Genomic DNA, 23,240 nt, shown 5'->3' with positions numbered 1-23,240 from the left:
ACGACACCACAGTGATCTCACAATTTTCCTGTCTCCCCCCTTTCCTGCTAAACATAAGTCACTTCCTTTTTGATAGTGGGTAGGAGGACTTCATAAATGTGTTTCTGACTTCAGGAGATCCATGGACCTATAGAGAGTGACATCCCCAACCTCACTGGACTTTAGCACTGCAATCTAAGTTGGGGTTCTATACATATGATTCCTCATTCATTCCATCCATCAGATGTTCTTAGTTTCTTCATATCAGCAAATTATGGCCCTCATCATAACCAGTATTTAAGAAGTGAACCACATATATCGTTCTGTCCAGAAGTGAACTACAAGTTCCTAAAGCTATTCTAAGCTCTGGGAAAGTGGCATGAATCGGGGGTAACCAAACGTTTAATCGTGTAACTCACTTACTCAGAGCTCACTTCCATTGTGGCAGGCCACACTTTCCTCAGGGGATGACTGCACTCAAACAAGGACAGAAGCTTCCCACGGACTTGGTGGCTCCTCAGAGATTTCCTGATCACGTCTATATTCATCTCCATAATCAACACCCACAGTTGTCTTAGCTATTTGGACTACTTCGGGTAGGTGTCAGTTTAGAGCTGACCCAGATTAAAACTGTTATTATTGTTTTAATCAGATTTCCTACCACCAGTTTCGATCACTGGGGAGGTCTAAGGATTGCCTATGGAGAAAAAAATTCACGACGGGTCAAGGGTCAGGGACGTACGCCATGAACATTTTCTTTGCAGTGTTGGGTTTCCTATTGAAAGCAGGCGGTAGAAGCAGTGGGGTGGACTGACATCTTCCTCCTCCTCCAGTTCTTACTAGTGCATCTCTGTCTTGACACCATTATAGTCAGGCCTGAAACTTAAGGAAACTGGAACCTTGGGCAGGTAATGTAGATGGCAAATTCCAACAGGGCCACAGGAATCATCCGACCAAAGTGAGTTTGGGGATATTTTATCTGTATTCAATTTCTTCTTGGCCCATTCAATTCTGTGATTCTTTGCAGGATTGCTATCATTGGGATGATGGTATTTGGGTATGGTATGAAGAAACTTTGAAAGGAAACAAGACATATTGGTAGGCTTTACAAAACTATGTTGTAGTTACGAACAAATGCCTGCTAATATACTAATACATAAACGGACACCACTTAAATTCATAAATGGTAAATCTCTTAACAACTCAACTCCCCAGGTGAACTTTCTTTTTCACTTAAGTAGACCTTTAAATTCCATTTGAACCTCAGGACAGGAAAACATTGGCTGCGTTTGTTGCCCAGAGGTGAGGGCAAGAATTACAAAAATTCAGAAAGATATCCATATACTAAATAGGCACTAGTAACAGGAATCAAGAGAGAACCTCTTACATAATAAATGTGCATCAACAAAATATTTCAAAAGGAAGCGAGTGGTCATTACTTTTCCCTCCTACAGACGTCATCCAGTTGCCTTTATTACCTGTGATACATATACACATACACACACACACAATAAAAAATAAAAATAGGAGTGCTTGGCACACAAACAATGATTGACAAATTATTGTTTAAGTTCCCACTGAAATGTATAAGGAATGCTGAAAACAAAAACTGGTCTTTTCATCCTCATTTACCACAAGCCTATGAAAGACCTATTAGTACATTTATGGAATACAGAACCATATGGATAGATGGCTATTAACAGTTTCTTTTTGGCTGTGTCTCTACAGGCCAAAGATGGACTCAAGAAAGATAGCTTAGAAAGCCAAAACCTTCATTTTCAAGCTCTAGTTATCCAGTTGGGTTGTGCATTCATATCAAGGAAATGACAGCCACATCATAGTACAGACACAGCCAAATCCCAGAATACTAAAGACAAGACCAGCTACCAGGAAGTAACAATGTAGCACTGTAGTTTGAAAAGGCTATGAGAAATCAGGTAGAGTGTGGAATACAAGTGCTTCTTAAAGAAACAAAACAAAAGGCTGGACCCCTATTCAAGTCCTGTGTGTTGTTCTTACTTCCACAGCCATATAGGGATGCAGAGAACTGAATGCAGATTACATGAAAAGCCCAGGCCATTAAAACGTGGGCAGGAAGGACTCTGAAAACATTGAGAGAAGGAAGGTAACTCAGCTCAGGGTGGGGAAGGCTGAGTGTGGGGTCAGGGAGAATTTTCACGGCTAAGAATGTCTGTTTCTTTAACACAAAGAATGTTTTACTAGCTCTTCTCACCCTCTCCTAGTGCAGAGAAAGAGCAAAACCGTACTATGGAGCCTGAGGGTGTTCATTTCAAAATAAGGAAGACAATTTGTTGACGACGAGGGTTACCTGATGGTAGAAAGTGTTGCCCAAAGAGGCTGGGAAATCTTCCCAGAAGGGTTTTAAGAAAGGAGCTGAGACTCCTCTGTCTGAAGGAGTCTAAGAGGTTGCTGCTGGGAGCAGGGGTGATCCCCTTAGGATGCCCCGGCCCTGGGGACATGTGCACTATGTGTATGCATATACATCGTTGTGCTTGTGTTTGCACAAATACTCATGCGCATGTCGTCAATATAAACTGGCACATAATAGATTTGAGTGAAAAGTCATATAAATCTGCCATTCCCCCCACCCCATAAACAAAAAGGAAAAGGAAAATTAAAAAAACCCGAACCTATGCCATTGGGCCAGATCTCTTTCTACCATGCTCTCATTCAAAGGAGGGAGGGAGAAGATGAGAGAAAAACCCAGTTGGGGAGAGAGGACTCCCAAGGCCTCTCAGCTACTCCTCTGTAGCTGGCTCTCCTTATACGTAAGATGCTCAGCACACGGGACCCAGTGAACAAACAAACAAGTAACCAAAAAGAGATTTTCTTATAATTCCACATCTGGAAAGAGATCTACCCTGTGGATTTAAATGTTAAGGTGAACTAGGTAAATAGGCAGTAGTGTATCGATGGGCTACTGTGTTCTCACAAACGTATTGTTAGTTGTTACTTTTCTTTCAAATGTGAATTTCGCTAGGAGGTTTATTTCCAAATGGTGACATGATTTCTTTCTTCTCCCATTGCCCCGCCCCCCGCCCCTCCCCTATAGATGATACTTCCGTAAAAGTTCAGACTGCCAAGGATGTTTTCTCTCGGGGAACCGATCTGGGATTTTGATCTTTAGGAAATCCTGGATGCATTTCTCCAGCTCTTCCTCAATGGAGAGCTTTTCCTTAACAGCTTTTTTTTTGCTGCTCATGTTCGACTCCCTGGAGCCCGAAGTCAGAGTCCGGAGCAGATCGCTTTTCCGCCGCATCTCCGACTGCTGGATCAGCTGCACGGGGCCCTTCTTGATGGGACGGTCCAGAGTCTGGATGTTGGTCTGGCGTGTCACGGGCCCACAGATGACCGTCTCCTGCGGAGAGCTGGCCTCAGACTGGCTGTCGCAGCTAGAGGTGGAGAGGTCGTTGCAAGACGTGCCACTCTCCCCTTCTTTGTCGCCTGCGGTGCTCTTGCAGCAGCAGTGGCAGTGTGAGGATGACCACCTGGAAGGCTCACCTGCAAGGAAGCACAGCACCCAAGGGGTTAATGCCAGCCACCTCAGTCTGGAGGAGCAGCACAGCACCTGAACACACACGCACCCAAGTGTCCACAGCCACGTCTTCAGAAAAAGCAGGGGGCCACACAGGCCGGGCTACAGCATGACTACCCAAAAGCCAAATCTGCTGATGGAAGGAAGTTAGTGGTCTACTGCACAAAAGGAAGGATGGTATCATGCTTCCGTCCACAGCATTGTGACCAATGGCTCAGCTGCACCACCCACTAACCTTGTCACCCTGGCAGTCCCCTTCCATTCTCAAAGCTTCAGTTTCCTCACTGGGAAGGTGAGTATAATCACCCTCCTACTACTTTGAGTTTGTAGGGAGGATTTAAATAAATCAAGTGAAATGCTTAATGCAGTGAATGATATTTACCCTCCATAAATGCTACCTGATTTTACTGTGGCTGACGTTAAACCCGGATCCAAAGCTCCACGTTACTGTAATCAGGTACAAGAGGGGAAGGGTCAGGGAGGGCTTCCTTTGTGGCGGCCCCCAGGTGAGTTCTGCACAGCCATCAACTCATGGGAGCCATGTGATAATTCTGTGAGCTCAGCAGCCCCACTCCTAGTTCCCATACAAGGAAACTGAGACAGACCCTGAGAATTTAAGAAACTTACCCTAGTCTGTACATTTTGCAAGTGGCAGAGCTGAGATTTGAATGTAAATTTCCCAAATACCATAACCAAAGCAATTAATCATTCTTCTTGAATTTGCTTGACTGTAAAAATTCCTGCGTTTCTTTAAAAAACAATGTTCAGGGTTTAACTTCTCTCTGCAGTCCTTGCTCACCTCTCCTCAGAAATATTTATCACTTTTTTCTCTGAATTATGGTTTTGTTTTCAAAGTGCCTCTATTATTGCACATATCACATTTTGTTATAATTCTTTTTTACTTAATGCATTTCAGCTATTCACCATAAGCTCCCTGAAGTGGGCACAGCTAGTGTCTATTGTTGTAACCCCAGCAAATAGCTCGGAGTACAGTGTAGAAATTCAATAAAAGGCTGTATCCTAACAGTCACTTTTAAGTCCTGGATCTAGCCACACCTGAAGCCGGTACTGTCAGTAGGCTTTTAAGTTCTATGAACCATTGTATTATATTTAAGCCAATGTGAGTTCCTCTCTTCCTATTCCCCTCAGTCTTGACTCATAGCATTGCATTCAGCTGTTTGGAGACAGACTCATTTTTCAGATACGTGGTTGGTGACTCTCTGAACTAGAAAATCTACAGTTAGGGAACAAAGCAAGTTCCTAAACATAAGTCACTGCCCCCAGCCTTCTATGCTCCGAACAGTCTTCTTAGAGTCATGAACTTGATACTATCTACTCATCGTATATTATATGCTGGGCATTTCATATAGCTCATTGCATTTAAGCCATAAAAAATAAAGGGAAATGAGTCCCCTTTATGATGCTAATATTGAGGACAAGGATAATGTAGTATCTTTATGTGTTTAAAAGGAGACCCAGTTTTGATTTGTGCTATATCTTATTCTCATAAATAATGAATCATATTATAATAAGATCCCACTTTAGTGCCATTTCTAATATGGTCAAGGTAGAGGAAACCTAAAAGGGAAAAAGAAACTATTTGCAAAGTTATGTCCTGTCTTCTTGTAAAAGGCCTGTCATCTACATATCTAAATAATTTAAATATTTATAAACACTTATCTTAAACATTTTCCAGAGGGGGGAAAAAAAAGAGTCCCTGTGAATCACAACTCCCAACTCCACAATTATCTCTAAAGTATACCCACTCTTTCAGACCACTTTTTAAAATGTGACTGTAATCATTGTATTTATACACCCATTAAATGAAATGCAACAATCCAATTAGCCAAAAGGAATCACCACAGCAATAATGTTCTACTTCTCCCAGGCTATTACCAATAAATATCTTCCATGCAACAGGGAAAATGCTCAACATGTACCAGCTGGTGACTGAAAATATCAGCAAGAGAAAATGTTTTGTCTGCCAGCTCAGATTCTGAGGGTATCATTTCTCTCCTTCTGAAGGCAGAATCTGCCTCTACCTCTCCAAACCCAGCCATCCCTATACTAATATGACTTGATGGAGAAATGGCTCGAATGCACTGGGCCAAAAAAAAGTAATCATATCAGGCCAGAGCTGATCCAGTTTGATCCTTTTTGAGAAAAGTGCAGAAACTGACCTAAATCTTAAGAAAAAGGAAGGAGAGGAAAGAAGAGACAGATAGAAAGGAGAAAAAGAAGAAATATGTGCTGAGATATGCCTGCCCATTATCTCACAATGAAATTTTGGCCATAAACCCTGCTGAACAAGTAGAAGTGCAAGCCTGTCCTGTGCTCTTCTCCCTAAGAGTTACCTTCCCTTGGAGGTACTTGGAGGGACACCCGGGGCTTTCCTAAAAGTCCATTTAGTAACACAAACACCATCATGGGACAGAGCGCCGTGTGTTTCTGCAGAAAAACGTACACAACACTCACTGCACGTCCAAGCCAGGAACCTGGGATAGATGCGGAATCCTCCCTAACCACTGGGCTGATAGTGGATTCCAATGTCAGCTGGGATTCTCCAGCTTCCGGGCAAATAGAAATATTACTTTCCACCTCTTCCAGGCGCTATCACTATTAAAGGGAAATTGAACAACTTAATTTTAGTGGAGCCCATTATACTACCACGTGTTTCAATATTTTATGAGAACATTTGAATGTTTTAACGTTTTTGGCAAGATAATTCATAAGAAGGCTTATGAAGTCTGTATATTAGGTCAGAGTCAAGGAAGAGAATGGTATTAATCCAGCTGGAGATACTGTGTGAAGAGTCATCATGAAATGTGAAAGATACTCAAATGTAAGAAGACAGACACCACTCTGTTTCTTTTTTTGGAAGCATTGTCTCTCCGATTACCCGCTTCCCAAGAACTTAAACAGAGCAGAGGTTTTCAACCAGAAGAGAGAAGTGATGTGTGTGGGGGCTGGATACAGCCGCTCTTAAAGTCCCACTGACATGTGCTCAGCAGTCCTGGCAGATGTGGAAGGATCTGCAAAAGGTCAATCTTTCTGTAACTCAAGGTGTTCTAGAATCCCCTCAATTATAGCCAATTACGATCTCATAAATGCCTTGGTACTTAAAATCATAACATACTTTTGCTCCCAATCTGCTGAGCTTTCTATAGAGGCTGGAACATTTCTCTCCATTTGAAGAGAAAATAGGTTACAACTGATTAGGCAGATACAGGGAGAAAACCATTTCATCCTAAGAAAAGGCTGATTTATTGATACTAAAAAAGCAAAAAAAAAAAAATTGTTTTTCGAGGGGTTTATTAACTGGTTAATGGTCAAACAGCACAACCGCACTCTTTATTTTTAAATAAACCATTGCTGAATTTGTTGGATATTCTACCATTTGTGGTGCCCAGCACAGAATAGAGGTTTGGTAAAAAATGTTTGATGAATGAATGAATGAGCCCAAACACATATGCTGAATTGCATTAAAATCCTAACAGGGCACAGCTTGTAGGCTCCAGAATAAGCCCCACAATTTGTCAGTTTGGATAAATTACTTCACCTCTATGAGCCTCAATTTCCTCATGTAAAAAATAAGACAAGGGGCACCTGTCTGGCTCAGTCAGTTAAGTGTCTGACTCTTCATTTCAGCTCAGGCCATGATCTCAGGGTTGTGAGATCCAGCCCTACATTGGGCACCGTGTGGGCATGGAGCCTCCTTAAGATTCTCTCTTTCTCCCTTTCCCTTTACCCCTCTCCCATGCTCGTGCACGTGCTTGAGTGCTGCTTCTCTATATAAAAAAAACAAAATAGAATAAAATAAGGCCAATAATAGTATCTCCCTCAGAGAGGTTTTAGGAAAATGAGACAATTAACGTGAAGGTGTTTCATGGCTGGCAGGCAGCACCCAAGAAGTATTGCTTTCATCTGTACATAAGTGCTCTACTAAAAGCCAGATGCTAACCTACATAAACAAAACAAATCAGGAGCCTGTTAGATAAGATTAGTAGGTTCCCACTGATGGGCTATACAACCAATTGTTAGGCCTGGCTGGAACATCATGTGAGGAAGGACACGAATGCTGAGACTGGACTCATCAAGAAAATGTATAATGACATTTAGTAATGTCTGTTGTTGGTGTGGGAGTGGACCGTGACCACAAGCACACAACACAGTACGTGACCAGGGAGACTTTCGGAAAGAAGTTTCCTTTACCGTGCAGGGCTTAGAATTTCACAAATGGATGCATCTTCTGAGATAAAAATTGACTTGAAGACACATAAAATAAATTTAAACCCAGAGCTGGGAGTAATTTGTAGTTTGGATTAACTGGGGAGGAGCAGGACCCTCAACTGGCCTAAGTCCTTAAAGCTCAAATCTTCCAACATTGTACAACTTGGAAATACTGAGGACCAATCAAGCGAACTGTACGACTGTACACGGCCCCTTTCGACTATAGCCCTAATGGCAGAAGTCCTTACTGATAAAGGAGGAATGAAAGAGGAAAGACTACAGAATATTTCTCCCCTATGAAAAATTCAAACTGAGCCGCGTGAAACATGACTTAGCAAACTCACAGAGTGCTTATGCATTTTTAAAAGAGGGAGCTCTGCAATCTACCCACACTTCAAATTCTCCACCTGCTAATGGCTGTGAGCACAATGCACATCATTTACAGCAACAGCTGGGAAAACTGCTTTCCCCTGTCTTCCCTGTCAATGATGTAGGAGCCTGCCAGTCTGGGAGCTAGGTGGCTAGATTTAATTTATTGAGGCTGCTGAAAGACTTTCTTGGTATCCTGGCTGAAAAGTCAATAATGGCCAAATTGATGTTTTCATAATTCTGCTAACCTTGGAAAAGATATTTCATAGTAGAGACTGGGAATAGGCAGGCTGTGCAAGCTTCTGAGAGGAATACATTTTCAAGCCTGGTGATCATCCTTTCTTGCTTCCTTTGCCACTCATGGACATTTGGCCTTGGACGGGCCCAGCTGGGGCTCCTCATTAAGGGGTGGCAAATTTGGGTAAGAGCAGACAGTTAAATCAGTCACGGGTCAGTCGGGGCCAGTCAAGAAAATGCACATGCCACCTGTAATCTTAATAGGGAGAACTGAATATAAGGAATCGGCTAAATAGGGATTGGAAGGATGAAAAAAGGTGAAGAAAGACAGCACTGAAGAGACAAATAGAGTAACTGCAGGGGGGCAGCTACCATACTTAAGGGTGGGGAGACAGATGGAAGACGGAGTCATTAGAACCTGGAAGCTTGCAAGGGTCACTCTGTGGAGGTGGGACCCAGGCATCTGAGGAGGGCGTGTGGCCTGCTGGTCCTGGTATGTCTGAAGGGCCTCGCTCTGCCCTTGGGAACTGGGACCTCGCAGTTGGGAACTGGGACCAACAGCTTCTGAGATAAATAAAATCTGTGTTAAAACTACAAGCAGCCAGCTGATAAGGAGTCCCTCCTCTGTTCACAACTAACAGCCTTCATCTGGCAACCCCTCTGGACAGCACAGAACCCACCAGGAAGCCCGCTGGGCAGATGCAAAATGAGGTGAGCTGAATCCCCAGCATCACACAGCAGAACGGGGAGAGGTGGGTTTGGGGCTCAGAGACAACAGCTTAATAAGAGCACACTGACCCCGCCACGGGGTGGAAAGAAAAGAAAGACACAGTTCCTGACCTGCTGGAACAGGTGCTCAAATGCAGGAGTCAAGAAATGGAAAGGACAGAAACCATCACCTCAGTTCCATGCCTGCCCTTCTGCCCTTTCTTATACTGAGGGTTTTGTATTTGTTCTCCCTCTGCCACACTCACTTTTCTGATTTTCACCTGTTTTGTTCTTTTTTGTCCTCCAATGCTTGGCTGAGACGTCGCTTTCTCAGAGCAGCCTCACCTCTATCCCCCAACCAGATGGAAGCCAGTCCCCAGCCTCTAGACTGCTTCTTCTGCACCACCACAATGTGTAATTATGGACGTGCTTCTACATTTATTTGTTTAACGTCTGCTTCCCACACCCGACTGTAAGGCCTGTGTTTGTTCCCTTCTGCGTTTTAATGCACACTCCAGGCCACATACAGACTAGTGTTTCAGGGCACATAGTAGTAGAGGCCCAGGAAACATCTGCATGATAAATGAATGGGAGAGGAAATGGATGGGGTGTATAGAAATTTAAATTTTTGGTTCAGAGTGTATGATAGAGACAGTAAACCCTACACACACACAACACGCACGTTCACACACAGGAACGAAAAATCTGACATGCAAATGTAATTAAATTGGAAAATAATGGGGCACCTGGGTGGCTCAGTCGGTTGAACATCCAACTTCAGCCTAGGTCATGATCTTGCGGTCCATGGGTTCGAGCCTTGCATCAGGCTCTATGCTGACAGCTCAGAACCTGGAGCCTGCTTCAGATTCTTTGTCTCCCTCTCTCTGCCCCTCCCCCACTCACTCTCTCTCTCTCAAAAACAAACGTTGAAAAAAAATTAAAATGGAAAATATTTAGGCATATCACTAGACGTTTGATATGCATTGACAACAGTGTGCTGACCAGCAGAGATAATGGCAAGATCCATAGGCATACCCAAAATTGAATAATGCATGTACGTACGTGTGTGTGTATATGTATGTGTGTATATATGTGTATATATATATGTGTGTGTGTGTATATATACATATACATATATATGTAATTTTTTAAATGACCATCATTCAATCATTTATTGATGTAAAAAACCCTTGGGGGTGTGTGGATGGCTTGCTTGGTTGAGTGTATGCTCTTGATTTCAGCTCAGGTCATGATCCCAGGGTCGTGAGATCAAGCCCTGTGTTGGGGTCCATGCTGACCCCAGCTCATGCTCTGTGATCGAAGGAGATATATATATATATATATATATATATATATATATATACATATATATATACATATATACATATATATACATATATATACATATATATATACATATATACATATATATACATATATATACATATATATATATATATATATATCTCCTTAAAGACATTACACAACTTCAGTAAAAATTAACTTTCCTAACCATTCAACCATGGTCTCTATTCATATTATTTTCCAATTTGGTAATGCTCAGACATATCCTCCTACCTCAGAATTCTCACTTGTGGGATTTCTCTTTCAATAAAACAATGTGATGGTTTGCATAAAGCAGGAAATGCTGAATTCGGACTTCCTGGCCTACCACCTTGCTCTCTGAATTTTCCTGGATGACTCATTTATTTCCAGGGGCTTTTTACCCTTTTCCAGGTTCTCCTTGCCCTTTTCTTGCTTTCTTCCTCCTTACTGTATTTCTTCCTCTTGGTATCAGCATTTCTCAGTTAAGATCATTAGGAGTTACTCCTGCCTCAAAAGTCCTCATTTCTCTGTTTCAGAGGGAAGTCTTGTGGCCCATCCCGATCCCTTTTCCTACCCAGTCCTCTTCAGCGTGGCCGATCCATTTTACATTTTTCTTCACCCATTTTTCATAAGCTTGAACTATTCCCCCCAACAATAATGCCCACTATAACTCCTCTCATCCAATACCTAATGATCTTTTGTCTCTTAGAAGGAAATGTATATGTAATGATGATAGGGTTTATTTGTTCTCTTTTTCCAGTAGAAACACCCTTTTTCTCCCTTTCAAGAACTGCCTCTTCCTGACCCCATACTGTCCTCAAGCGACTGTCACGCATGCTGCCGTGCCTAGCCACGAGGAGAGGTCACTGGACCCCTATCTGAACCTCCCATCTCCCAATCGTGTGACCCCAGTTGTGTGAATCAGTCTTCACTGAAACTGTTCTGCTGTAGCTTATGGGTAAAATATGTTCTAGTGTGCGGTATCACCAGGCTAGAGGGATGTGAGTTCACTGGCCATCTTTCCCACCAGTTGAAGAGGACATTCATGTGGAAAGAAGCCAACCAACACAGGCAAAGCTGAGAATACTCAAGAGACAGAACCCTACATCTAGCAGTGTCTCAAGCTGGCCCCATTCCTAGGCTTACAATTTCATAAGCCAGGCATTTTCTTTGCTTAATCTCATGAGAGTTAGTTTTCTGTCCAGTAGAGAAGTAATCTTTTTTTTTCCTAATGTTTATTTATTTTTTAGAGAGAGAGACAGAGCGTGAGCGGAGGGAGGGACAGAGAGAGAATGAGACACAGAATCCAAAGCAGGCTCCAGGCTCTGAGCTGTCAGCACAGAGCCCGATGTGGGGCTCAAAGCCACGAACTAACCAACTGAGCCACTCAGGTGTCCCCAGTAGGGAAGGAGTCTTGAACACTCCATTACTTTCATATGAACACTCAAGGCCTGCCTGATTTACCTCTGTCATCCTTGTGTCACAGCACTAATGTGACCAGTTCTCTAAGGGCAACTGCTCTTACTTGGCTAAACTATTCCATAGGTAACTTGTTTCTTTTATGGAATGGTGCCTCTTCACTATACGAGTTCCAATGAAGTTGACTAACACTCTCAGACGTACTAAGGCTCTCTTGCCACCTGTTATACACAATTATTCTGATAGTGGATAATAGCTGTATCTCCAAAACCAGAAACTTAGCATAACAGATATAACTTATTGAGAACCCCCTATGTGCCTATTATTGTGTTCAGTACTTTATAAAATCTTCACAATGTTCTCTTAGGTGGATGTTATTCTTTCCTTTTTGTGGAAGAGGAAATTATAGCTCAAAGTGGTTAATTATCTGATCAAGTTACCCCAGCCATCCCACATGCTGTCCACGAGCCCCACTGACATCTCTGAATTCATCAATGACAGCTTGGAGGTGGCAGACACTGACCCAAGCCTCCCTGCTCTACAATACAGCTCTCATCTATGACTATGAGGGGGATGGTTCTGTGGCAGGGATGCTGAGCTCCAGCCCAGGTGACAAGGGACTGGGGCCCCTGTGTCACCCTGCTGGCAGAACTGTACAGGTCCCCATGAGGGTCGGAGCAAAGGCCAGGGAACGAGGGCTTTCCGATGTGATTCTGTGCCCACCTTGCTGAGGGCACAACCACTCAGACACAGAGGGCAGATGTCCTTCCCAGGACAGGTAGCCTGATCTCGCGAGCCTGCAATGGTGGCTGTGAGGCCCAGCTGACCTCTGCAGAGGTGGCCAGACGGCACTGGGCCCCGTCCCTGAGACCCTCAGGCAGCCTGCTTCTTCTGTATTCCAGGACCCAGAGCCTGGAATCGCCCCTCCCACCCCAGAACCAGACAACCCTCCTGTCAGTCACCTCCACTCCCAGCTGCCTGCCACTCATACGGACTGCATCTTTGTGTGAAAGGAAGCAACCCTCCCACCCCTGAATTAAAAATATGCTCTTCTAGGGGCACCTGGGTGGCTCAGTCAGTTAACGGTCTGGCTCAGGTCATAATGTCACTTTGTGATCTCTCGGTTTGTGAGTTCCAGCCCCTCATCAGGCTCACTCAAAGCATAGAGCCCACTTTGAATCCTCTGTCGCCCTCTCTTTCTGCCCCTCTCCCACTAGTGCTCACTCTCTCTCTCAAGAATAAACATTAAAAAAAAAACCCAGAGGCACCTGGGTGGCTTAGTTGAGCATCTGACTTTGGCTCAGGTCACGATCTCACAGTCTGTGGAGTCAAGCCCCGTGTGGGGCTCTGTGCGGACAGCTCAGAGCCTGAAGCCTGCTTCAGATTCTTTGCCTCCACCTCTGTCCCTCCCCTGCTTATACTTTGTCTCTCCCTTTCTCTCTCTCTCAAAAATAAATAAAAAATAAAAAAAAAAGTGCTCTTCTCTCAAAAAAATTAATCACTTCTAACTTTTAACTAATTTGACAAGTGGCAAACTAAGAATTCAGATCCAGATCTCTTTTATACAAAGCCTCTGCTCTTTTTGTTGGACACAATATTCAGTATCACGGAAGTTTTCTACCAGAGATATTAAAAAGTGGAGTAAGCCCAAAGGGTCCAAGTGTTGACTTTAAGTCATGGTAGCCCCAGTGACTCCAGCACTTCAGTAACTTTTAGAAGTAACCGACTCACTGAGCAACTTGAGAATCTGTAGGACTTTTATCATTACACTTATATAAGAAATGCTAGTTCTGCCTCCCGAGCTGACAGGAAAGAACTGAAGATAACTAAACGAGGGATGAAGTGTTACGGGCACTCCTCCTGCTGTGTGGGCACGCCAGCCCCATCCGCCATGCTTCAGCTCCAACACAGGTGCTGTGCTAGCAACCTGCAGTCCTTGACGTACTCACTTAGCACAGGAAAAAAAGCCTCTTGCCACTTAACTAAGATATAATGCTTACTAATACTGCTCCATGGATTTTCAACAACCAACCGATACGTGATACCTCCTCAAAGGCAGAAAAAATCAAAACATGACCATCTATGGTTTAGTGGCAAATGCAAACCTAAACTTGGAGTGATCCTCCTGGTAGAAGGGGAAAAAAATAAAGGGCAAATTAAGCCAGAAGCGTTCTTTAAGGGCTAGAGAACCCTGTGCATTTTATGAGAATCACAGATTCAATAAAAGAGGTGCCTTAAACATTTGTAAGTCACCTTAAAACTACTCTGAAAGGAGGTGGGTTAACCATGAGAAGCACAGCCGGCCATGAGGCGGCCCACCTGGACCACGGTGCTGAGCTCACTGTGGGAAGGCCCACGCAGAAGCTGAGGAAAGGACCTTTGAGGCCTCTGAGCATCCTTGTTTTATTATGAGGACAAAGAAAGGGGCCTAACAGTAAGTGTCAGAGCCAAACTCCAAGCCTGGAGCCCTGTCTGGGACCTTGCCAGAGACACAGCTAGGAAGATGTGCAGCCCTGTGGGCAAAATGAAAGCCAGCTGGGGAGGGGCTCACGTCTGGACAGTCTTTCATCTGCGGTGGGGAAATTCACAGGGAGAGTCCACTGCCGAGTCCAGTCAAGGTAAGCAAAACACAGAAGGGTCTGGAGAGAGCAGATTCCTGCCATATGTTCACACGCCTAACGGTGAGAGACAGAGACAAAGAGAGAGAAGGAGGCAGCATCAGTGGTACCTCTACCTGATGATAATGCTGACCTCTGTTTGCACCCACCCTGAGCCACACACAGGGCACTTCACCTGCACCATCTCATCGAATCATTACAACCAGTGAAGAGAGGTGAGGAATTGCAATTCCTACCTCCTGGATAAGAGGCTCAGGGGGACCGAATCTCCTAGCTCCTAGGGAGACTCACATTCCATCAGAGGAATTCGCTTAGAATCAACTCTCAAAGGCCTTATTTCAAAGTGCATGTACCCACAGTGTAAGAATAAGTATGACACATCAGTGTGCATCAGTTTATCACAATGCTTGGGCTCAGCGGAGGAAGCCTAGGAATTCACAAATGGCATTAATGAAAAATAAGAATGTCCCACATGTCATGTGCAATGCTAAGTGCTTTATACACATTTTATTCTAACAACACTCTAAGGCAGGGTTTCCCACTACTGACATTGGGCTCAATAATTCCTTGCCATGGGGGCTGCCCTGTGCACTGTAGGATGTGTATCAACAGGCCGTCCCTGGTCTCTATGACCACCCTCTCCTCCCTTCTTCAGTCAAGACAACTAAAAACGTCTCTGGGTATTGCCAAACATCCTCTGGGGGGCAAAATCACCTCCAGTTAAGAACCGCTGTCCTGAGGTAAATAAACACTGTTCCTATTTTATGATAAGGAAACTGAATTCCACAAAATTTGACTAATTTGCTCATGAATCATACAGCTAAAAAGGTGAAACCAGGATTAGATTTTTGGTCGATCTGACTCCAAGACTGTTCCACTTGTTCCACTGTTATGCTGTGGTGCTCCTGAGAAATGCTGCCTTTCTGAAAAACAAATCTTCCATTCACAGGAAGTTCCAAAAGAAGCTGAGTAAAAGGAAATGAAGAAAACTGACTTGCCTTTTCACTTTTCATAAAATGCAAAGAACACCTCATCTTTGCCAGGTTATCTTCAGATAATAGAATACAAAGATGTGCAGAATTTAGCAGCTCTGCCTGAACGTGTTATCTCTGCTACATGGTTACTGATTCATTACTGTTCTTTTATTTAGGGTTTCAAAATAGGACAATGGCAGCTCTGCCCAAAGACTTTTCCCACCTGGCCACAGCCTATATTCACAATCACCTCATGATAATAAACGACATCAGATGGAGTGATTACTACATTCCAAGCGTTGCTCTGTCCTTTCCTTGCAGGATCTCATGTGAGATCTAAAACATCCTTCTGAGGGTTGATGGCGGGGTGGGGTGGGGTGGGGTGGGGTGGGGGTTGGAGGGAGGAGAGGGTGGGTGATGGGTAAGTCGGAGGGCACCTGTTGGGATGAACACTGGGTGTTGTATGGAAACCAATTTGACAATAAATTTCATATTAAAAAAAAATAAGAAAAAAATAAAAGGTCTCTGCTTAACAGAAGACCATGGGGGAGGGGAAGGGGAAAAAAAAAAGTTAGGGAGGGAGCCAAACCGTAAGAGACTCTTAAAAACTGATAATAATAAACTGAGGGTTGATGGGGGGTGGGAGGGAGGGGAGGGTGGGTGATGGGCATTGAGAAGGGCACCTGTTGGGATCAGCACTGGGTGTTGTATGGAAACCAACTGGACAATCAATTTCATATTAAAATTAATTACTTAATTACAAATAAATAAATAAAACATCCTTCTGAGGTAGGGTCAGCTGTGACTTGCATTTTGCCGAAGAGCTAACTGAGGCCCCAGAGCTGACCCAAAGTCTATAAGAGGCAAGCTGTGATGCAGGCCTGGGTGGTCCAGCCCCAGCATTTCCATTACAAGTCAGGCAATAACTAAAGCCTTGTGGTTCAGAACTTAGGCTTTGGAATCAGAGAAACAGGAACGGAGCACAACTCAGCTGGTGACCTGCAGCCTCCTCACCTGAGAATGTTAGAAACAACAACACTTCTTTGGTGGGAGCGCAAGAATTAAGTGGTATTTGTCCGCAGCATGACTAGGGTCCTAGAATATATTCGATGCCATCGAACAATGGGTTTTTTTAAAGATAACCGATCACTTTGACACCCTAACTGGCAATGTTTGTGTTAGTTACAGTTGTGAAAAATTTAAAAGGCAATTTCAATAATGATAACTTGACAGGTAATTTCCTGTTTCTTCTGCTTTTCTTCATCTTCACGTTACTTAACCCATATCTCTACTTTCCATTCTCATTATGGGCTGTTTACCAAAAAACTAATCCAAATGCATAGACTGATAATATTTAGGAAAAATTGCTTAAGAACAAATACATTACTAGATAAGTTCTCTTCCTCCTGGCTCTGGTGTGACTGCAGTGACTCTAGGGCAAAAGAATTTCTGAAAGGGGGTAAATTGTGTACCGTGATGATAGTTCACAGTTACACCTTTATATATAATTTTCCCATTTCTCTTAAGTCATAGTTATTACACACAAATGCACAACCTCATAAAATTACCCAACTCACTCTTCCCTGATACAGAGAAATACCCTTAAGTCATGGAGTACACCAGGGTTAATTCATATAAAACAGTCTTTAAAGTGTTTTGACAGATATATCCAATATAAATGAAAGCAGAGGGGTATTGCCAACATAAATAAGCACTAACAGTTTCCACATAGTAGGGCATGGAAAATAAATGTCTCTCTGATCACCTGATCCAAATTCTATATTGCTTGGTCTGTGGTTGTTAAATATATTATCTTCTCTTAATTGATGATTAGATCCCTAGTAACACATTCTTTTTTTTTTAAGTTTATTTATTTATTTTGAGAGAGAGAGAGAGAGAGAGAGAGAGAGAGAGAGAGAACGAACAAGCAGGGCAGAGGCAGAGAGAAAATCCCAAGCAGGCTCTGCACTTTCAGGACAGAGCCTGACGTGGGGCTTGAACTCATGAATGGTGAGATCATGACCTGAGTTGAAAGCAAGAGTTAGATGGTTAAATTACTGAGCCACCCAGGTGCCCGTACCCCTAGTAACACACTCTTAATTGTTAATATTTGGAAAATAGCTAGAAAATAACTGTTTAAAAAGAGAACCAAAAAATATGAGTCCAATTTCATTTTTCTGCATGTGCTTATCTACTTTTCCTAGTACCATTTATCGAAGAAATGATCCTTTCCTCATTGAGTACTCTTGGCTCCCTTGTCAAATGTTAGTTGACCATATATGTGAGGGTTTTTTTCTGGGCTCTTGATTCTGTTCCATTTAACTATGTGTCTGTTTTTATGCCAGTACCATATTGTTTTGATTTCTATTGCTTTGTAATATAGTTTGAAATCAGAAAGCCCCAGAAAGCTTTATTTTTCTTTCTCAGAACTGCTTCGGCTATTCAGAGTCTTCTGTGACTTTATACAAATTTAAGGATTTTTCTTTCTTTTTTTAAATTTTAATTTCTGTTTATTTATTTTTTAAGTAAACTCTACACCCAGCATGGGGCTCAAACTCATGACCCCAAGATCAAGAGTCACATGCTCCACCAACTGAGCCAGCCAGGCAAGCCTGGATTTTTCTATTTCTCTGCAAAATGTGATTGGAATTTTGATAAGGATTGCATTAGCTCAAAGTGGATTAAAGACTCAAACAAACTCTGAAACCATAAAACCCCAAAAAGAAAACATAGGGGAAAAATGCCCTGACCACTGGTCCTGGTAATGTTTTTTAAAAATTTTTTTTAACATTTATTTATTTTAGAGAGACAGAGAATGAGCAGGGGAGGGAACAGAGAGAGAGGGAGACACAGAATCCAAAGCAGGCTCCATGCTCCAAGCTGTCAGCACAGAGCCTGAAGCAGGGCTCGAACCCATGAATTGCGAGATCATGACCTGAGCCAAAGTCAGTTGCTTAACTGACTGAGCCACCCAGGTGCCCCGTGGTAATGATTTTTTTAATAGGACACCAAAATTACAAACAGCAAAAGAAAGCAAAAATCAGCAAGTGGGACTCTATCACACTAAGAAGCTTCTATGCAGTAAAAGAAACAACCAACTAAATGAAAAGCAAACCTATGGAATGAGAGAAAGCATTTGCAAATCGTGTATTTGACAAGGGGTTAATACCCAACATATATAAAGAACTCATATAACTCAAAAGCAAAACAAACAAACAAACAAAAACAAAAAAAACCTGATTAAAAAAAACGGGCAGAGGAACTAAACAGACATTTTTCCAAATAAGGCATACAAAAGGCCAACAGGTACCTGAAAAGTTTCCAGGATGAGGAAAAGGTTGGGGGTTGGGGGTTGGCGGTTGTGGGGGGGGAGAGGATAAAGACAGACACTATTTCAAATTTCATCCCCCCTCCTCACATTTCTCACCTCTTTTCATGAAGACATCTTTGTTTCCATAATTCTATGTGACATGCTTGCATCTATACAGTTGTACAGAGAAGCATGGTGTAAAACAGAAAACGGACCTCAACAATATGAATATAAGATATCTTATATTTTTTATAAGACATTCAGTTTTACTCTTATGTTAATCTTGTCTTTCATTTAACTATTATGACCTCCTGGAAAGTAAGTGTCCATTTGAAAGTTCATTTCTGGCTGAAAGTTATATTCATTCCACTCTGACAATGACTTGAGAAGAGTCCTGACTTAGCAGGAGATAAGAAATTGTGAAACCTAGTATTTGTACAATACTTAATAGATTATAGAACCATTTCCATTCACTATACCTCATTTGATTCTCTCACATTCACTTGGCACTCAACTAATATTTGGTGGCTCTCTGCTAAACACTGTCTAGGCCATGGGTTCACAGCTAGCCACAGGGATTTACATAATAACACTAAACAATTAAAAGATAATAAAATTTCAGATAGTGTTGAGGGCTGCAAAGAAAATAAGACAGGATAATATGATGGGGTGACTTAGGGTGAGAAGGTTGTAATCAACAGATGGAGTGATCAGATGGTATCTCCAGAAAAAGTGACATTTGAGTGGGGACCCAATGTCCAAAAGAAGGTAGCCTGTGAAGATCTTGTAGAAGTTATTACAGGCAAAAGGAACACCAAGTGCAAAGGTCCTGAGTAGGAATAGGAGAGCATATGCAAGGAGCAAAAAAGAGAGCCTGCATGGCTTGAATGCGGTGACAGAGAAGGAAGTGTAGAAAATGAGGTTAGAGAGACAGAAAGGGTAGGACCTCAAAGGATACAATCAGGAGTTAGGGTTTTATACCAGGGCATTAGGGAGGAAGGGAAGGCATTCACAGAGGAATTACATGACTTTCAGGTGTGTTTACAACAAGCTTACTCTTGCTGCAGAGTAAGCTAGGGCATGGATTATGAGTGAGCAAGAAGAGAGGTAGGGAAATCAGTTAGAAGGCTACTCCAGAGCCCAGGCAACTGATAACAGTGACTTGTAAGAGTAGAGATGGAGAGCAGGGACTCGAAGAGATACATTTCCTTAGTCTCACTTTACAGATGAGGAAAGTGAGGCTCAGGAAAGCAAATGATTTGTCAAAGCTGGGTAGGAGAGTAGAGAATTTTTCTGTTTAGAAGTACAGTTATCCCCCCTCAGGTCATGGTTGTGTCAGTGGTTAAGGCATCTGAATACACTGATTATTAAAATCTTCCACAAGCAATCCGTTTTTGAGAAAAGATGTTTTCACTGTATCTAGCCCTATCCTATACATCAGAACACTTACTTAGTCAGTCCTTTAGCTGATCTGCACCTGCTGGGGTTACGTGACTGACTTCACAAACTGGGAGCCTGGAGTTTAATTCTACAATCAGGAATCATTATATTGTTTGTAAACAATGACAGACTATGATAAATATGCATCCTGGTTAATTACTTCCTTCCCACTTGCTGTCTTTACTTTCTCATTTCCATCATCTTGTCACATCTTAGTACCTGATTGTGCGTTCCCCACAACAGGCAGAGGGAAAATAGCTGCCAACATATTGAAATGCACGAAGACACCCCTGCATCCTTTGGGTTCTCAGAAACAGGAGCCAAACCTGAAGGTCAGAACCAGTGAAAACTAACAGATTTCAGTATGTTCAATGAAATCTTTACATTATTCTTTGGTTTGCACATTAGGTTCTATTTCAAGAAACAGAGTTCCTACTAGATTTCCATTACAGCCCAGCCCATGAGGCTGGATTATGAAACAAACAGTAACCCAAATTGCATTAGGGTATAAGACATTTGGGTTCTTTCTTTTTTTAACAGCAGGACCAAGGAGTAGTTAGTAAACATTTTAGGACAGGGTTCTTTTATCTACAGAAGAACAGCCTCTGCAGCAGAATTCTTGGAACAGAGAGAGCAGTCTCCATATGGTATATTAAATACCAACAATTCACATATGGTACAGTATAGGTGCTGTGTAAATCAAGCAGCAGTATAAGAGAAAGGCAGTTTCACGTGGCAGTGAAGAACTTGGGCTGTGACGTCAGACAAATCTCAGTATGAATCACACTGCTACTTATAACTTTTGTGACTTGTGCAAGGTGCCAAACCTCAGTCTGCTCACCTGTAACATGGGGGCAATCACAGTACCTGCCCCATGGGGTTGCGAAGTAAATGCAAAGTGCATTTACATGGCTCCTGAACTAAACACATTTGTCATTGTTGTTACCAGTTATTATTAGTACAAATAATATATTAGTAATATAGATTGTTACTAATTATAAGTAATTGGTAATTACCAATCTATCATCACTAATTATTATGGATTATTCCTTAATCTGTTTCTTTCATGTAAAGGGAATGAATCATACCTATGAATTATATGTACAATAGGAGCTTTCTTTCCCCATCAATGGGGTTGACCCTTGACCCTGTCCTACTCTACCGAACAGAAGTCCATCTGAACGAACCCACGGGTGAACAGACAGCTGGCCTACATTTTAGGATACAGTGAAGACCTTGCGTAAAGGTACCTCCGTTACAAGGGCGGATGGCGTACTGCACCAGCCACAGTGTGAGATTCTTGTTCTAGGTACTGATCTGGTACCAACAAGTTACGTGGCTTTGGCCATATTCCTAAAGCCCCTATATTTTTCTCATTGTTAATTTTGATAATATTACTACCCCACTTAAAACCTGCTAGGTTCCATCAAATGAGAATATGCATGAATATATTTTGTAAAATTATAATAATATCACAGCATATAAATTTGAGGTAGAATTTGTATCTTTGGTATTATTATCATTCTCATCATTATCATTCTCAATGTCAGTCTCACCGGCACTGGATTATTCTCCTGTGCATGACAGAGGAGATTCTTTTTTTAATTTAATTTATTTATTTTTATTTTTTTAATTAATTTATTTTTTTAATATATGAAATTTATTGTCAAATTGGTTTCCATACGACACCCAGTGCTCATCCCAAAAGATGCCCTCTTCAATACCGATCACCTACCCCCCCCCCTCCCACCTCCCCATCAACCCTCAGTTTGTTTTCAGTTTTTAAGAGTCTCTTATGCTTTGGCTCTCTCCCACTCTAACCTCTTTTTTTTTCCCCCTCCCCCATGGGTTTCTGTTAAGTTTCTCAGGATCCACATAAAAGTGAAAACATATGGTATCTGTCTTTCTCTGACAGAGGAGATTCTTGACCTGATATTGGAGTCTCTTCTTAATCTAGTCTCCTTCCTTGCCCATATTTACTCTTTAGTGTTTGTACATTAGGTTTCTTGCCTCACTGATGACTCAGATTGCCTTTTCTGCCTAGAAAACCTTGCCTGTGCCCTCTTCCATTTGCCTGGATAACTCATCTGAAGAGTCAGCTTAGTTGTACATTCTCCAGAAAGTCTTCTCATTTCCACCATATCCAACCACCACGGCCCTAGAGGTCAAGGTAAGGACCCTTCTTCTGCCCCTCCCCCAATCTCTCTTGCACCCACACCACTGTATTGTACTCTGTCAGGAGATCCTCCATCAAACTCTAGGACCCTCACCAGCAGGGACCATGCTTGTTCATCTTCTATGTCCACAGGAGAGCAAAGGGCTTACAAGGGCCACCCCGCTGTAGTCACATGAGTGAGCAAGTAAATGAAACACTTCTTAATCGATGAGGCTGACCACAGATTCATTAAATATTCACTACACTTAAATACACACAGTCCAGTGATTATCACCTTTCCAAGTCCACACATCACGTGAGCACAGCTTCATGTGTTTCCTCAACGATGTTACTTGGAGCTTCAACTTCACTGTTCATCTATAGCTTTGTGCATATTTTGTTCAGAAAATTTCTCTATTCTCCTTCTCTCAGATCTTTAGAGACCACTTATGAATAAAAACATTTTGTACAGCATAAGGTGTAAGAGAATGTTGAGGGAAAGACAATTTTAAAGAGCCGATCTTTTCAAATATTCATCTTTACAGCCATTGCAAGAGGTTGATTTTCTTGTTTGTTTTTACATCAACCAGGAAAAAAGAGATGTGGTGTAGTCTCAGAGATACTGTTGCCAACATCAATTCAAAAGCCTAGATCTACCCAACTAAAAATGAATCAGTCAAAAATACATTCCCCAGTTAAATGAAATCATTGAATCATGCATTAAGGAAAATGAAGAGTAACCTGAGACCATGGCAATTTACCTTCCTCAATGGAATGAAAAATGGGCAGAAGTCTGATACTGAAATTTCACTGGAATATACCCCTAATGTATGTGTGTGTGTGTGTGTGTGTGTGTGTGTGTGCGAGCGCGCGTGCATGTGTGTGTGTGCATAGGGAGAGGGGATGACTGGAGAGGAAC

The 23,240-nt window shown here is 42.4% G+C and overlaps 1 protein-coding gene across 1 annotated transcript in view; it reads right to left on the bottom strand.

Annotated features, from left to right (window-relative positions):
- Positions 1-1,078: 1,078 nt before the first annotated feature.
- The window catches only part of KCTD16 (potassium channel tetramerization domain containing 16), a 254,370-nt gene continuing 232,208 nt past the window's right edge, over positions 1,079-23,240 (bottom strand). Inside the window, exon 3 of the mRNA XM_043590004.1 lies at positions 1,079-3,501. Within this exon, the coding sequence (XP_043445939.1) occupies positions 3,047-3,501 (455 nt within the window). The 3' untranslated portion in view covers positions 1,079-3,046. The remainder of the gene's footprint in view (positions 3,502-23,240) is intronic.

The sequence above is a fragment of the Prionailurus bengalensis genome, chromosome A1, assembly GCF_016509475.1.
Source record: "Prionailurus bengalensis isolate Pbe53 chromosome A1, Fcat_Pben_1.1_paternal_pri, whole genome shotgun sequence".
In the NCBI taxonomy this organism is placed as follows: Eukaryota; Metazoa; Chordata; class Mammalia; order Carnivora; family Felidae; genus Prionailurus; species Prionailurus bengalensis.
The sequence above is the reverse complement of the archived record's forward strand: the minus strand, read 5'-3'. Positions and strand labels throughout refer to the sequence as shown.